Genomic DNA, 17,942 nt, shown 5'->3' on the forward strand with positions numbered 1-17,942 from the left:
ATTTACGTCTTACTGTTACATGTAACAACATTTTGTTTTTAAAAAAATATAACATTTTTTGCGTGTTTTTTGGTGGTAAACATAACACTAAGGAGGTTAATCAAACACAGCCTTTTCTTTTGATCAAAGTAATAATTTATGAATTAAAACAACAGTAATGTCATGAATGTCAAAAAAAGCTGGACAAAATTCCACTTGTCATTTTGTACAACACAGAGTTCAAAAGTCACAGTCTTCTTTTCAAATTTTCAAATGCGTATTCCAAAAAGTCACATTTTTTCATGAAACCAAAATTTCCTGTATATATGAAATATCCATCCATCCATTTCAGAACCCGCTCAATCCGAATACAGGGTCACGGGGCTCTGCCGGAGCCAATCCCAGCCAACACAGGGCACAAGGCAGGAACCAATCCTGGGTAGGGTGCCAACCCACCGCATGACACACACAAACACACCCACACACCAAGCACACACTAGGGCCAATTTAGAATCGCCAATCCACCTAACCTGCATGTCTTTGGATTGTGGGAGGAAACCGAGTGCCCGGAGGACACCCACGCAGACACGGGAGAACATGCAAACTCCACGCAGGGAGGACCCGGGAAGCGAACCCGGGTCTCCTAACTGCGAGGCAGCAGCACTACCACTGTGCCACCGTGTCGCCCCTATATGAAATATGAAAAAACATATAACCTCAAAGCGGGCAAACCAGGCCCAACATGGTGCCAGTCCCAATCTCAGATAAATAGGTAGGGTTAGTGTCAGGAAGAGTATCTGGCTGGATGTAAAACCTTAGCCAAAATTTTTAATGTCAGCGTTGGAAAATTTATAGAGGGTAATCTGTACCTTCAATTTCGTTATTCCTTTGTAAAAGTGACAAAGAGAATGTTTTGATTTGGGAAAATGGTTCAAGGGATTAGAACATAAGTAGGCAAAGAATCAGAGAGAAAAAGGTCCAATACTTCTATTTTTATTACTTAAATATAATAATCAAACACATATATAATGCAATATGATGCAGACATACAAAACAAAACAACACTTACAGACATATAAAAAGACACAGAGCCATCATCCCAGACCAGTAGACTGAGGGGGCCTGCTTGTCAGTCTTGTCATAGGACCAACTCAATTTTTGTCTTTCAACTACCGGGCGGTGCATGCTGTGCCCACGGTTGAGCCTCTAAAGAAACTGAGGGCGGAACCTTCCCTTATATACTAATTAGGTGTCCTTGCCCAAAAGCAGCTTACGTGGAAGCAGTGTATGCAGAAATGATCAGTTTCTCACACCCCCTCCTTCCACGGGACACGGCGCTATGTTTTTTCTTCTACTCGGCCTTGAGACTAGTGCCTGATACCAGAAGACACAGTAATATGCTTACATGTGAAAAAAGCTTCTCGAAGTGAAAAACAACTCCTTACATAGCCTTGGCTGTATCTTTAGAACATTTCCCGGCTGTTTTTCCCAAAACATTAGTAATGCAGCTGGGTTTCGTGCTGAGCGACCAACGCCCATCTGCTCTCTTGATCCCCCCCCTCTCTTTAGAAAAATCCTTCCATTACAGAGAATAAAGAGCTATCTATCTATCTATCTATACACAAGGTACAGAAGCCTTATCTGAACATTGTAGAAAGTGAGCAAGGGCTACCTGGTCAAGGATGGACCCAGTTAAAGAAATTATTCCAGAAGAAGCAAAATAAGAAGAATATGGGAAGGAGAAGGATAAGCTAAAGATAGTAGTGGGGGTACTGAATGTTGGGACAATGACTGGGAAAAGAAGAGAGCTGGCAGATTTGATGGACAGGTGTGAGAGAGTGGTGTCTGCAGAAAACAATATGCAAAGGGAATAAAATAAGAAAACTGGGAGGAGACTACAAGTTATTGTGCAGTGGAATGAACGAGTAAGAGAGAACTGGTGTAGAGGCAGCAGTATATCCTACAACAACAGCAACATTTATTTATGTAGCACATTTTCATACAAATGATGTAGTTCAAAGTGCTTTACATAATGAAGAAAGAGAAAAAAGACAAAATAAATAAGAAAATAGAATTAGGGAACACTAATTAAGATAAAATAAAAGTAATGTTCCGATGGCCAGGGAGGACAGAAAAAAAAAACCTAGACGGCCGGAGAAAAAAAAAAAAAAATCTGCACATTCCAGGCCACGGGACCACCCAGCCCCCTCTAGGCATTCTACCTAACATCAATGACCTCACAATCAGTCCTCATGTTATTCAGGGTTCACATGGACGAACTTGATGATGATGGTCATGGTCATCCCAAGAACTAAGAAAGTGATTGTTGGTAAAGTTCTAAATGGGCACATGGGAAAGAGTAGAGAGAAGGTACATGGAGAGTTTTGAATAGGGAAGAGAAATGAGGAATGGGATAGGACAGTAAAATTTTCCATGGTGTTTGATTTGGCATTAGTTCAAATATTTTTAAGTAGAAAGTAAATTAGTATATGACTTATATGACATTAGTTGAGAAAGGAAAAGCCAAATAATGTGTCAAAGATCTCATCTGAAACAAATAAAGAATTGTAAGATCATAAATGGAGGAAGTGTGACAATGATATTGATTAAAAGAGAAACAGCATAGTTAAAGGTTTTGGGAGAAACCTTTAAATGAAGAGCAGTCATGTGAGAGTGTTTAGGGATGGTGGGAGAAGAATACAATAAGAAAGTTGTTTTGAGAGTGAAGAGAGGTGTTGAGTAGTACAACAGAAAAGAGACCACCTAAGAACAAAGAGATACGTTTGTGGAACTGTAAGGTGATAAAGGCTAAGAAAAAAGCAAAGAAGACATGCTACCAATCAGAGGAGGAGGAAGACAGAGAAATATACTGGCAGAGAAACAAGGGAGCAAAGAGGGCAGTTGTAAGAGCAAAGGCCCATGTTTTGGAGGATGTGTATGAAAATCTGGAGACTCAAGAGGGACAAATGATGATTTTTAGAATGTTTTAGCAAGGTATGGTTTATAATGAGCATGATAGGATCAAAAATAGATGACAGGAGTACTTTGAAAAGTTGTTAAATGAAAAAAATCCAAGAGAAGCCTTAAATGAAGGGCTTGCACCAAGAATAAGGAGGAAGCAAGTAAAGAAGGAACTGAGAAGAACAAAGGATTGAAAGGCAACAAGACTGAATGAAATACCAGTGGAAGTCTGAAAAAGTTTAGGAGAAGAGGAAGTAGACCTGTTGTGGGACCTAATGCAGAAGATCTATCAAAAGGAGAAACTAACAGAGGACTTCAGGAATAGCCTGATTGAATCAATTTTTAAGGACAAGGGAGAGGTTCATAATTGTGGAAATTATAGAGCGATATGGCTGATGCCACACACAACACAAATCTGGGAAAGTGTAATGTAAAGAAGGCTCAAGGAAGAGGAACAGCGTTTTTTTTTTTACCAGACAGAGAAACACCTGATGCCTTTTTCTGCATTGAGACAGCTCATATAGAAGCACCAAGACAAACAGAAAGGCTGCCCCTATGGTGTTTCTTGATTTGAGAAAGGCATATGATAGGGTGCCATATCAAAAGGTCTGGAAGTACAGTACATGAGAGAGAAAGGAGTACCAGAGAAATGTATTAAGGTTGCCCAGGATATGTATGAGAGGTGTAAGAACCTGGGTTAGAAGCAGTGTTGGGGTAACAGATAAGATTCCAGTTAGAGTAGGTCTGCACCAACTGCCTTTTTTTAAGTCCTTACATCTTTGATCTAGTTATGTGTTGAGCCATTGGTGAAAAGACGAATCCCCCGGTGCATGATTTTTGCTGATTGAAGTGCTTTGTGTACCACCAGACAGGAAGAAGTTAAATGAATGGAGAAGGGTTTCGAAAATAGAAGGTTTACGATAAATAGGAAGAAGACAGAATATTTTAGGTTTAACTATGATCAGGATTCAGACATTAGCCTACATGGGGAGCTAATGAAAAAAGTGATATGTTTGAATAACCAGAATTAGTGGTAGCCAAGATGGAGAACTGGATTCAGAGATCACCCTCAGAGTGCAGTATGACTGTAACAATTGGAAGAAGGATATCAGGAATATTGTGTGATCAAAGAATTAAGGCAAAGGTTAAAGGTAAGGGTTTTAAGACAGTGGTGACACCAGCAATGATGTATGGACCCGAGGCTTTGGACAGTTAAAAAAGCACAGGAGAAGATGTTGAATGTGATGGAAATGAGAATGTTGAGATGGATGTGTGGAGTTAAAAAAAAAGGACAGAATAGGAAATGAGACCATCAGAGGTACAACAAAATTTGAAAAGTTATCTAACAAAGTACAGGAAAGACTCAAGTGGTATGGACATGTGATGAGGTGAGACAATGAATATGTGGGCAAATGAATCATGGGGATGGAAGTATAGGGAAAGAGAAAGAGAGGAAGGCTGAAGCAGAGGTGAAAGGATAAAGTAAAGAAAGATTTGAAGTAAAGGGGATGACTGACAAGGAGGTGCAGGACAGAGCAGTAACGGAGAAGTTGGTCAAGCACATTGACCCCACATAGAAGTTGAAAAAGATGAATATAAAAAAAGAAGACAATAAAAATATGAAGAAAAAAACTTAAAAACTCTTCTACAAAAGTGTATAAGTCAACAAAACTTCAGCTTTTGGAATTGTCCACTTAAATTGTTGCTTGCATTGAGAAGTCAAACACTCCTTGAGATAACAGCTGCCTGTTTTTATTCTCAGAAGAACACTTGGGGTTGTGTATTTGTGAACCATCAGCCAGACATCACTGACATGGCTCACTCCTTCAAAGATATTAGTGGCCACCTTGCACCTTTGCCTCTTGTCGCATTCTGTCTACATTATATCCATATATCATACATCAAAGATAACTTGTTAACATGAATCCAACAATATGAACCTGACTTTCTCCAAGAATTTATTTCCTGGCCTTGAGAAGCAGAACCACAGTACGACTACCTCTGTATATCTGGCAGTGGATTCTCATTATTCTAATGAGGAGGCTCACATGTGACATTTAATTAGCTTAATTTACTCAGAAATGTTTTGTGTAATTTCTCCACTACAGTATGTGTGGAGAATGAATTTCAGTGAAAATAAAACTACAAGTGTCAAATAAATATACCTGCTGAGAGGATCATTGATGACATCAACATTAAGTGGAGGCTGGCTTCTGTTTTTCCTAGAAATATACAAAAAGTTTGTAATATACATAAAACTTTTTTAATTAATAGGATGTTATACAACAGCACCATTAGAGGTATCTTCTCATTTTTGTCCAGATATGTCTAGATTTCCAACTGATGTAGCTAAAATTAGAGGAAGTTTAAGCAAACCAGCATCTTGTATTGAAAAGGTCAAGGGTTAAACACTTCTGGGAAAACATCTTAAGAAAGTGGGAAGAAAACTCGGACCCTGTAAGTTTAGCATCTAAAAGACCTAAACAACTTGGGATGCATGCTGTTATGGCTGCAGTTTTTGGTTCTAACCATTACTAGTTTCTATGGAACATGCCTATTTTGTCTTAATTTAATTCAGTTCTTTATTAGGATTTGAAAATATTGTTTCTTTTTTGAAAGAAAAAGTGAAGGCCTGAGAAATATTGATTTTCTGTAGCCCACAAAACTTTTTGATGGTACAGTAATCCCTCGCTATATCGCGCTTCGACTTTCGCGGCTTCACTCTTTCGCGATTTTTTCTCATACACGCTTACGTCACTACGCATGCGCTTTCTGAGAATTTTTATCTAAGCCCTATGATGGCTCCTAAACGTGCTGCTTTTTCTAAGCCTTCTGAGAATAAAACTAAGCGCCGGAGGAAGAGGCTTACTATCCAGAAGAAGGTGAAACTCTTGTATATGATTAAAGATGGCAATACCCTACAAAAGCCTCCTCACGCATGTGAAAAGACAGCGCCAGCAACTGCCTATCAAGATGTTCTTCAGCCGCGCACCCAGACACCCACTGCCTACTCCTAGTACTCCTTTAGCGGAAGAAGACAACAACACACCTGCTGAAGATACTGCACCACCTCTGAAGACTCTCCTACTGAGGTCGTGCCTTCATAGGTTAGTGGTTGTGTGCAATTAAATGTACAGTACAATAATCTACTATAGAAAAGCGTTCGGGATTGTCCTTCCGTCCCATCAGTGCAAAGCGTAGTGGTATTCCGCTTATTACAGACTTACTACTTGCGGCTTGAGGTACAAAGCGACGCGATGTGAGCAGAGTTCTGGTGCTCTCATCGTTCCCTTGCTTTTGTGCGTGATGCGCTGGAAAAATAGAAAAAATTATGTCTCTGGAAATAATTAATGTTGATGGAGTACAAATGCCTCACCGCGTAGTAAATATCAGGGGAGATGGTGCTTGCTTATTCTCATCTATAGCTTATTTAGTGCATGAAACTCCGTCTTTAGCAGTACAGATTCGTGCTGACATTGTACGACTTTGGACAGGCACTTGAGGGGATAAAAAAAAAAGTTGTTATGAATGGACACTTTGATGTTCTCATTCTCTACACTTACATGCCTGATGTACACATGGAGCGCACAATAATTGAAGATAAAAGTCGGTCGCCTTAAAAGGCGAGTGCGCCTAGTAATATGATATTTGTAACGTCTAATATGTCTTATTTTCTCTTATTTTGTCTAATATATTGAGTAATACGAGTGTAATGGTGACTAAAGGGTGTTGTTTCATGTCTAGAGGGCTCTAATAATGTTAAAAAACGTATTTAGAAGGTCGTGAACAGCTTTTCTATACTCTAACTGCGAAAATATTTGATTTATAAATAAAGAATCCTACTTCGCGAAAATTCATTTATTACGGTAGTGTCTGGAACGGATTAACTGCGATAAACGAGGGTTCACTGTACTCTCAACCGTTTGGTGTGACAAAATGAGAGCACTAAGAGACCACAGAGTTAAATAACACACCTCATTAACATCAAGAACTGGATTCTAACTAAGAAATCTGAACGAACATGCTGACCGTTTAGGAAATGAGTTTGAGAGCCCTGGTTAGCTGGTTGTCTGCAGGCTTGCTTCGCCTTTCATTATAGTTTGACGGCAGGTTAAGGGAAAAAGAAACAATTAAGTGGTCTGAACTTCAAAAGACACGTCTGTTAAAATTTTTAAATTAAATAAAAAGATATCCACTCTATTAGTGTAATTAATTAGCTAGTGTCACACTAGTGTGATTGGGAAGGCAGTTTACGGGCTCAAATAAGTGCAGGTTTCCGCCAGACCAGGGGTTGGTGCTGCCGTCAAACTGTTTCTCCTCTCTTTCTGCAGAATAACCGACAAACCCTCAAATTAACAATCACTTCCAGTCCTCAGAAAACCACCACAACATCACTTTCGGATCTGGTCCTCAAGATCCCACCTCCTGCGGATGTCACTTCCGGTTACAGAATGCCACTTTCCATTATATATATAGTATCTATACTAATAAAAGGCAAAGCCCTCACTCACTCACTCACTCACTCACTGACTCACTCACTCACTGACTCATCACTAATTCTCCAACTTCCCGTGTGGGTGGAAGGCTGAAATTTGGCAGGTTCATTCCTTACAGCTTCCTTACAAAAGTTGGGCAGGTTTTATATCGAAATTCTACGCGTAATGGTCATAACTGGAAGCAGTTTTTCTCCATTTACTGTAATGGAGATGAGCTTCAACGCCGTGGGGAGGAGTTTCGTGTGACATCATCACGCCTCCCGTAATCACGCAGTACATAGAAAACCAGGAAGACCTCAAAAAAGCGCTGAAGAAAACATGCATTATATAATTGAGAAGGCAGCGAAACAATAAGAAGCGAGCGAGTGACATATACAACCATATTCATGAGTTCTGCTACTTCGGAAACAAAGCACGATGTAAACCTACACTTTAAATTAAGTTCATAGACAGGCTGCCGCTGGCGTTTGTAATTTAGTGCCTGCCCATATAAGGCCGTCCGTCAGCGGCAATCCAATAGCAAACTGCCACGGGTAAATATTCACGGGTGAAGGACTGTGCTTATGGAGAGGAAGATGAGATGGTCAGGGTGGTGTTTGACACAAACTCAGCGAAACTGCGAGAGAAAGTTTTAAGTGCCAGGACTAAGGTAACATTAAATACAGCCATGGACATAGCACGAGGTGGCACCAGCACAGCTGGGAACCTTCGATGCATGTACACCGAGTGACTCACGTGAACTGACGCAGTGCACAGATAAAAAGCAACAGTTCCAAAGAGCTGAACAAAAACCGAATTACACAATTGAAAAGGCAGCAAAAATATGAAGTGTCTGATACATACAAGCATATTCATAAATCCAACTACTGCGGAAACAAAGCACACGTTGGAAAAAGTCAATGTCCCGCTAAAGGAAGACACTGTAAAAAAAACTCGTGCATGCAGTGTTTCAGGTCTCAGATAAAGAAGAAGACGAGCTGTTTATTGATGCAGTAAGAAACGAATCGATGAATGAAACCATCTTTACAACGATTGACAAACACGGAATGTAACTTGAACACAACACATCCTACAAATACGAACCTGATTAAAAGAAATAATGATAATCAAATCCTTGATGACAGCAACACTCACAAAACAAATACTGTATATTGACAGTCATGTTACGATACGCGGGTATATATATATATATGTATATATATATATCCCGATCTACATACTCGAATAATGGATACTTTATTCGCCATCAATGATTGTTTTGGTAAAGCCATACTCAGTGTATTCATTAGATGAACGGTAAAAAAGTAAGAGCGAGGGGAGGATGACTTATTGAGGCATGCAGGCTGTAGTGCACGTCAACTCTATCTGAATTGCGCGATCACATTTGAAAAATATATCTTTTCAAGTTCTATTTAGTCCATATGTGTCAAACTCAAGGGCAGCGGGCCACATCTGGCCCGGCGTGTAATTATATCCGCCCAAGATCATTTTATATACTGTATTATTGTTATTAAAGCCCGGGTATATGAAGCGCTGGTAACACAATAAACTACAGATCCCATAATGCAGCGCTTCAGCTGCCTTGCGAACACTTACGCGTTAATCAAGTCTAGCTTATGATGCTGCAAGTTATTGCGAAGCTAGCTCACACGATGCTGAAGAGAAAAGTTGATTCTGAAAATAGAGCCTTTAAAAACCGATGGGAGGCTGAGTATATGTTTACTGAACCCGTGTGTCTCATTTGTGGAGCTAATGAGGCTGTAATTACAGAATTTAATCTAAGACGGCACTATGAGACAAAACATCAGGGTAACCTGAATGCAATGCAGAAGATACAGAAAGCAGCATAATTAAATAAGAATCTGACACTTCAGCGGACGTTTTACCGTGCACAATCACAAAGTGATTTCAAGTGAAGCTGCTTTTATGGGAGACACAAATGCACCAGTGCACCTTGCCCCACTTTCCCTGTTGCCAAGTAATGTTAAACCAAGTCGTCACTACGGTGTTCCCAAATCGCACTTTGCTGATAAACTGGCGCACTGCGCACTGAGTTTACGGCGCTTTGGTGACTTTGAAGAACAAAAAAAGTCCGTCTACATGCGGCTCGAACCTTGTGCATGTTTGGTAGCACATATCTGTGTGAGAAGCTCTTCTCAGTCATGAAGACTAACAAAACAGCACACAGGAGTCGCCTCACTGATGAGCACCTTCAATCCATCCTGAGAATCTCCACAACACAGAACCTCACACCAAACTGAAACGAACCTGTGGCCAAAAAAAGATGCCAGGCGTCCAGCTCTAAAATGACATATGAGCAAAGACAACTGAATGATTTGATTTGTTATTGCTGAAAGGAACACATTTTATTTATATTTCCAGGTTTTGTTATGCAGCATGTTCATATTTGAATTTGTATAATTTTGACAGGATATATTTTTATGGAGAGCAAAATCTTTTGGGATATTTAAAATCTAAGTTTATTTTTTATATAAAATTACATAAGAGTAAAGAAATTTGAATGTTTGTTCTTTTAACGTTTACTTTATTTCTAACTTGTATAATTTAGACAGGATATATTTTTATGGAGAGCAAAATATTATAAGTTGTTTAAGGTTTGAGTTGATTTATTCATGAATAATATTCCTGTCTGTTTTTACCATTCCTACCAAAGATATTTCTGTCGACTAAATAAAAATTCCTTCTATTTAAAATTTAAATAGAACTTGAACAAATACGATAGTTCATAATATCCACGCAGACTTGCACGTAAGAGCGGGAGTCATCCGTTTTAACAAGCAGCATATTGCACTGATACGAAATAGCTGTGTGTGTATATATGTAGATATGTATGTATATGTATATATATATGTTTATATATGTGTGTGTGTGTATGTATATATATATGTATTTGTGTGTATATATATGAGTGTGTATGTATGTATGTGTGTATGTATTTATGTGTGTGTGTATATATATATATATATATATATATATATATATATATATGACAACAACACTCATCACTCACAACAGTGACAAAACAATTACATTCACAATCATGTTACGTTATTTTCAAAATGTTTCCTTTTCTTTTTCATTGCTTCTTTAACACACTACTTCTCCTGCGCCTTGTATTTTGCTAGTATATATATATATATATATATATGGCAGCCATATTTGTTATTTTCAGTTCTGTTTTGGACTCAACTCTATAAAAAACCTGTCTGCAACAAATTTTTGTTGCCTACCTACTCTACAGCATATGGGGTTGAGTTTGACACTGCTGACCTAATGGTTCTGTCGTCATTAGATTTGTATGTTTCTGAATAAGAACAGAAGTTAAATCACAAGGGAGAAGTTAGTTTTTCTGTCAGGCTATTAGACTGCAGCAAGTCACAGGACAGAGAAAGTAATTTGACTGCTGTGAACCACTGAAACAAACATTTATTATAAGAATGATGGACTGTAATGTAAACCACAAAAAAGACAGGACATCTTTTTTATATTGTTTTTTTTTTCCAAAGTGAATACAATTTAAGGAACATGCAGGTAGTACAGTAAATAACCAGTAGGATTTCATTTCTAAAATACCAACCAATTGCTATGACAGCAGTTAAACTTTTATTTTAGTTGTCAATAAATTCGTAAATCAGTTGATGGAAGTTCTTGTTTGGATTATTTTTTCTTACAGATTCAAAGACGAAACTTCTCAAAGACAATATTTACATTTGTACTATTCACAAATTACCTGCTCCCTTCCACGACCAATGCTTTAATTTTTTTTTATTTGATATACTTTATTATCCTAAGGGGGGAATTGTCTTTTCTCATGACCTCTGGGAGTCAGAGTGCAGTGTCAGCCATTATACAGAGTACAAGGACCATTTATTTTTTCAGGTTAAGGGTCTTGCTCAAGAACCCAACAGAGTAGGATCCCTTCTTAAAGTAACGGGATTTGAACTGGCATCCTTCCAGGTATCTTTACAGATCCTTAGCCTCAGAGCCACCACAGAAATAGAAAATGTTGGTACAAACTGGCTTGCACAAAATGTCGGCTACAGTGTTTAGATTAAAAATGATAGTTATGGCTTACCATGCCACCAAAATGGAGTAACAATGACAGCAGTTTTATCTTTTACAATAGAAACACACTGTGTTATATTGGAACTTTTGTTTGCTCCTACAATAACGATCTCAATGAAAAAGGCACAGGTAAACCATGACTGCACCAAATTTTCATTAAAGTCTTTTTGAGCTGTCAGCACTGTGGAATTAAGGAATATTTATTAAAACAAATGTAGCAGTTTTAGTAGTTTAAACACTGAAAAGCAAAGTAAATGTTTCACCTTTTACTGTAGATGAAAAAAGCCACTGTAGCCAAGATTAGAACAATGAGTGCCACCGATATCCCTCCAATAACTCCTCCAACAAAAGCTGAATTATCTAATAAAAGAGGACAAGAAGAAAGTTTCTACTAAAAGAAACTAAACAGATATTTGTAGTGACAAACTTATTGGCAAGCTAGCAGTTTTAACCACTGACTTTATTAAAAAACAATTTAAAAAGAAGAAATTGTCTGCTTCCCTAGTTTTAATTAATAGTATAAAACAGAGACAAAAAAAAAGTTTTTATTCATAACAATATTGAAAGGCTGGGACACAAATCATTGCCAGACTTCAGGATAGTCAACTAATTTTGATAAGAAGAAGCCAATCCTTCTTTCCTGTGCACATCGTCTAATCTACAGTATATCACGTAGCAGGTAATTTTAAGGTGTCAAGATGGAGAGGGCTAATTATTTTTTTCATTTTCTGCCAGGTCTGAATATTTTTCCCAAAAACTCAGTTTCCTAAAAAGCATACAAACCAAACACTAAATGCCTTTAACGTTAAACATTAGTTTTCTAAGATCGGCTGTCACACTACTTACATACTTACTACGTACCTTTTTGTCTAACCATTTATATTCTGAAGGGCACTTTCTGGAAAAGAAACAGATACCTACCTGCCTTTCGTTTTTGATTTTCAGATCACTTGCATCAAAATTAGAGTTTGAAAAGTCAGAGTCTGACTGTGCTCCCACAACAGTGGAATACCAATTCGATCAGTCTAACCTGTATCCATGGAGAAACCTGTAGGTAGAGGTCTGCTTCATGTGCCATCAGCTGTGAAGGTGTAGACCGCACACTTAAAGTGGAGGTTATGCACAACCCACTTTACGCATTGATACTTGGGCAGGAATGCTTGTATAGCAAAAGCAGTGAAGCACTGATCACCCCTGCGAAAACTCTGGGCCTTGACACAGATGGTGAAAACTTGTCACAAGCTGTCTCCATGTAATGCTCTCAATCAGCACAGGAGAGTGATTACGTGGCTACCCGAGGTGATGCAGTCAACGTCATGCCAACTTGAGCTGATGCCACCACCGAGACAGAATTTGAGACACCACTGTTGTTGACCCAGCCCCTTGAGGTTGCCATGAATCCACTCCTTCACTTTACATCTTCAACGTACCAATTGTTCTTAACAATAATTTATTATATAGAGTAGCTGAACTTTGTTGCTTGTCCCAAAAACCTGAAGGTGGCAGGTTTGTGAGTTAGTGCATCAAGCTCCATTTTTTTTGGTCAGAGAGTGTCCAGAATATCAATTAATGAAGATTCCTTGGAATGACCAAGCTTTGTTTGTTCCCACACCACTCATCAACATACCATTTGAGCACATAGGGGTTGATATTATAGGTCCCCTTGAACCCTCACCTAGAGGACACAATTATATTTTAGTCCTCGTAGATTACACTACTCAATATCCATTGGCTATTCCCTTGAGATTAGCCAGTTCCAAAAATATTGCATTGGAACTGATAGGGGAGTTTGCACGTGTTGGCATCCCTAAAGCAGTCTTAACAGACCAAAGAACTCCCTTCACCTTGGAGACGTTCAGGAAAGTTGACAAGTAACTCTAGATTAAGCACCTTAAAACCTCAGTGTGCCATCCTCAAACTGATGGTTTAATAAATTCAGCTGAACCAAACGTTCAAACAAATGCTTTGCAAGGTGGTCAGAGAGGACTGAAGGAACTGGGACCAGTTATACTCCTTGTCTTATATGCATACTGGGAGGTCCCCCAAGCCTCTGCAGACTTCTCCCCCATTGAGTTACTATAATGGTGGCAACTTCGGGGACTATTGCATATCTTAAAAGAAGGTTGGGAGAAAGAGGCCCTCCTAGCCACAAATATTTTGCAATATATTGTGCAGTTACGCAATCGATTCAATAAAATTAGACCCATACTAAAACAGAATATGGAACAGGCGCAATCATTTCAGGCCTGCTGTTACAACCATGGAATTAACCTCAGTATGTTCAGCCTGGAGACTGTGCTTTGGTGCTCATTCCCACCTCGCATTCTTAAACTTTTGGCACATTGGTAAGGTCCTTATGAAGTGTGATGGACGGCTGGTAGCTTATCCCGGCTGACACATCGACGACACTAGATGGCGTCTTGCCTGCAGCATAGAGGTGCCCCGGATTCCCGGAGTGCATCATGGGAGATGGAGTTTGGTTTCACAACCCTTCTGGTTACCGTGGGTGCCACCGTGTGATGCTGCAGAAAAGCGGGGATTTTTATTTTTCCTATAGCCCGGAAGTATTTGCAAGTCACTGGGACAGAAGAACAGAAGTACTTCCGGGCTAAAGAAAAATACAAGTCTACATCTAACCCAGAAGTGCTATTGAATAACATGTACAGAAGGACAGGAGCACTTCCGGGTCAAAGGACTATTTAACGGACTGGTTGAGACCCAGCAAGAGAGCCAGAGTTGGGAGGGAGTGTGACAGAGCTGCTGGGAGGAGAGGAGGATATTTAATTATTGTATTATTGATTTGTGTATTGTGGTGGTGGTGCTTTGAAGGCACAATTTATTAAGAAGAAAAGAAATTAGAATATTTCTAGTACTTTTACTTGGTGTCTTGGACATTTGTCTGTGGGGTTTGAGGAGCGACAGCGCTCTCCAGTGTCGCAGAAGTTAAGGACAGAAAAGGGCTTGTCGATTATTTGGTGAAACAAATCCTCATCCAGCTGAATGAGTATACCATGTAAACCCGAGAAAACCATGGAAGGCACGGGAGTCTGACCCCCTACTCAGCTCAGCCCCATTCTTCCTTTTCTCTGGGAAAATCCCTTAATTTTGGCCCTATTTTGATGGGCTCAACAATGACAAAAGCTTAAAGCAGCTATCTTATCTGCCCCTATGGCGGTGAACAAACAACCTGGCAGGACCTCTCTAATTGTGCATGACATCATAACCGAGCCTGGGGTTACCCTCTGAGAATGCCCATACAGACTCCCAGAGGCAAAGTGTACAGAAGTGGAGCTCAAGATCATGTGGATGCCAGAACTAGATGTTATAAAGGAAATTTTTAGTCCCTGCTCTTGTCCCATCCTATTGATCCCTAAGACTTCTGGCCATTGCCACATTTGCAATGAATTCATTTGGCTTAAGCAAGTCTTTTGCTTCGACGCCTGGAAGAACTCCTTGAGTGGCTTGGTAAAGCTCAGTATCCGACCACCCTTGACATGACAAAAGGGTAGTGGCAAGCTCTTTTAACAGGAAAAGACTTTAGCACCCCTAGTGGACATTGGCAATATTGTGTCCTCCCATTTGGGTTTCTTTTTTAGTTGTAGTGACTGTACCTCGGAAATGCATAATATCGTATATGGTATACTACAAGGAACTATTCTGGGTCCACTGCTGTTTTCAATCTACATGCTTTCATTAGGTCAAATTATCTAAAAACACAAGGTGAACTACCACAGCTATGCATGTGACATACAGCTTTATTTATCTATAGCACCTGATAACACTGATGCTTTTCGCACTCTGATCCAATATCTTAGCAGTATTTCCAGATGGGTGAGTAGTAAGTTTCTAAACTAAATAAAGGCTCTCTGCTTTCTTATTTGCTTCCACAATGCATTAAGAAGAAACGACTCTCAATGTACATGGATATCTCCATTGGTTTAAGAAAGGAATGTAAACTAAAAGTACTCATGGTGGACAAGTCTCACATCGCTGAGTTTCCCAGAGGTGCGTATTATGTGGTGTGCATGTAAAGCATTGGTAAAGAAATAGTCCACCCAAAATGATATTTAATTATATAGTAGTTACCTGTCGTACTTTGTAGTGATGTCACAGAATTTTTTTTATCTCATGTTTTCATACACAATGAAGATAAAAAAGTTAATTATAGAATTCAAGGTAATGGTGACCAAAGCTGTACAATGGCAAGCAATGTGAAAAATGTCCACAGCCTTTTTATCAGGTAGAGTTTGAGTTTTTTTTCACCACTAAGAAAGAACCTAGAAGGCTAGTGAATAGTCTTTCATGACAATATAAATAGTTTTTATTATTAAACAGGCTCCAATTTGGAATCTGCAATTAATACATTTGTCTTTGAGGATGTGGGTAGAAAACCGAATATCCAGAAACAACTCTTACTAAAACAGCTGTACATTGGATTGAAACCCAAGATGCAGACTTTATGTTCTACCTATTAGGCCACCATAATTATATTTAAATATTTTAATTACAATTTAGGAGAAAAATAGTTTGCATACATAGTGTCTCATTTTTTGAGACAGATTCTTACTGGATTATAGGATTTCCTTATTTTTGTTTTTTTAAAAACCAAAAAAACCACACAATCCTCTGTTTCTTTATTAACAATACAATAAAGAGCAGAGACATACAGATCATGTGATATGAGGATGGGGTTGTACAAGATGAACTTTCAAAATCATTTCTAATAATCAATGTCTGTAGGCTTTATTATGTATGTTTTAAATCTTTTAAAGTGATGGAAGTTTGAAAGCATCCTATGACCAAGCAATGGTGAAGAACATCAACACTACTGTACAACTGTAAGGGAGTAATGAAAGATTAAACATACGATTGGTGATTTAATACCAATGTAAGAGGCTGTATCATGGATAAAACACTTACCATAAATGATAATTGAAGTGACTGGTTCAGAAAATTTGGTGATTGAAAATATAGAATCCACAATATTAATTAGCTGAGATCCTGTAGACACTCTACTTTCCGGGCCAAAGTTCAGTTTGGTAAATGCTGCAACTGCAATCCTATGAAAACATAAAGATAATTTAAATTTAACATTTAAATATAATTAAACATTTAAAAATAATTGGAATAATCAGTTCCTCATGGACTGAAATATTATTAGAACAATTTTGAAGAGAAGAAGCCAATCACTCCAACAAGCTACCTAATTTTCTCTAAAAATATAAAGTAAAATGTTTATGTATAATCTATCTTTGTCCATATGCTCTTGTTCAAGAATTTATTTTAAAGTTACATACGGAACCCACCATGCTATGATTTTCAACAACAGAATTATGCTGCCTCTTAATCTACACTACACTACACTGAAACTAAAAACGTTCACCTTTATGAAATTTTGGTCATAACTGGAATGAGGCTAGTTGCTCTTGTCTAGACTTCCACTTTTCTTTTGTTTTGTCCACATAAATATCAAAAAGGCTGAATCCCAATAAGAGCTCTGGCCCTGAAACTTAAATGCAGGTGAGGTGTTGTTATGTCTGTGATGAAACAGACGCACAGAAAAAACAGTAACCAGAAGATGAAAAATAGAAAATGTGATCCAAGTCTACATTCAACAACCAAAAGTATATCCTATTTTACAACAAAGCTAAGAAACACAAAGAAATAAGTCAAAGTCAGAAAATAAAGCAAACATTCTTAGTACTAGAAAATAACCCACAAAACCACACACCAACAAACAAGTCTTTTGTTTGTAACCAAATTAGATGCCAGGAAGTGAACAGTGCTGACCTTTATATTGTTGACCTGATGATGTCACAGGTCGTGACCACCACCCTGCAGACAGAATACAAAGATCCTAGAATACAGCGGCTACCATTAAAAACAAAATGGTGTTGGAAGAGACACAAACTAAAATCAACATTACCCAACATTAATCCCACTTTAAATTCAAAGGCAGAAATGAATTCTGTATTGTCCAAAACCTCTGATGGAAAAAAGAGAATTCCAAAAATAGACATGGAAAGAAAAAAATACATATGAAACCCCACCATGACATGAGCCTGTACAATCAAATAAAGCCAAGCTCTATAAATTCCAAAAGAGACAGGTGAACTGTACAAAAACAGTAGGTCTTAGAATATAACAGTTTATTAACAAAAAGATTCAAAGGAGCAAACCAAGGAATTATATTAAAAAAAAAAGTCAAGGTTATTAAATATCATCTCCAAAATGTCAAAACAAATACCTAAATCCGAAAAATGATCATCAAATCCAAAAGTCAGAACAAAAAACTCTTAACACTAAATAATTAAAAATCTCCAAAATCGGAAAACCTGAAAGGTATACCCAAACAATGCAAGCAGGAGATGAAGCATTGGTTCTGCGCTGAGGCATCTCAAGCATTTGTATAGGCCAGAG

At 38.4% G+C, this 17,942-nt stretch overlaps 1 protein-coding gene across 1 annotated transcript in view; it reads right to left on the reverse strand.

Annotated features, from left to right (window-relative positions):
• The window catches only part of LOC120515652 (receptor-type tyrosine-protein phosphatase eta-like), a 548,094-nt gene that overhangs the window by 341,053 nt on the left and 189,099 nt on the right, over positions 1-17,942 (reverse strand). The window contains exons 6-7 of the mRNA XM_039736870.1: positions 11,786-11,882; positions 5,106-5,162 (exon numbers count right to left, since the gene is read on the reverse strand). Coding sequence (XP_039592804.1) covers positions 5,106-5,162; positions 11,786-11,882 — 154 coding nt within the window. The remainder of the gene's footprint in view (positions 1-5,105; positions 5,163-11,785; positions 11,883-17,942) is intronic.

The sequence above is a fragment of the Polypterus senegalus genome, chromosome 1, assembly GCF_016835505.1.
Source record: "Polypterus senegalus isolate Bchr_013 chromosome 1, ASM1683550v1, whole genome shotgun sequence".
NCBI classification, from domain to species: Eukaryota; Metazoa; Chordata; class Cladistia; order Polypteriformes; family Polypteridae; genus Polypterus; species Polypterus senegalus.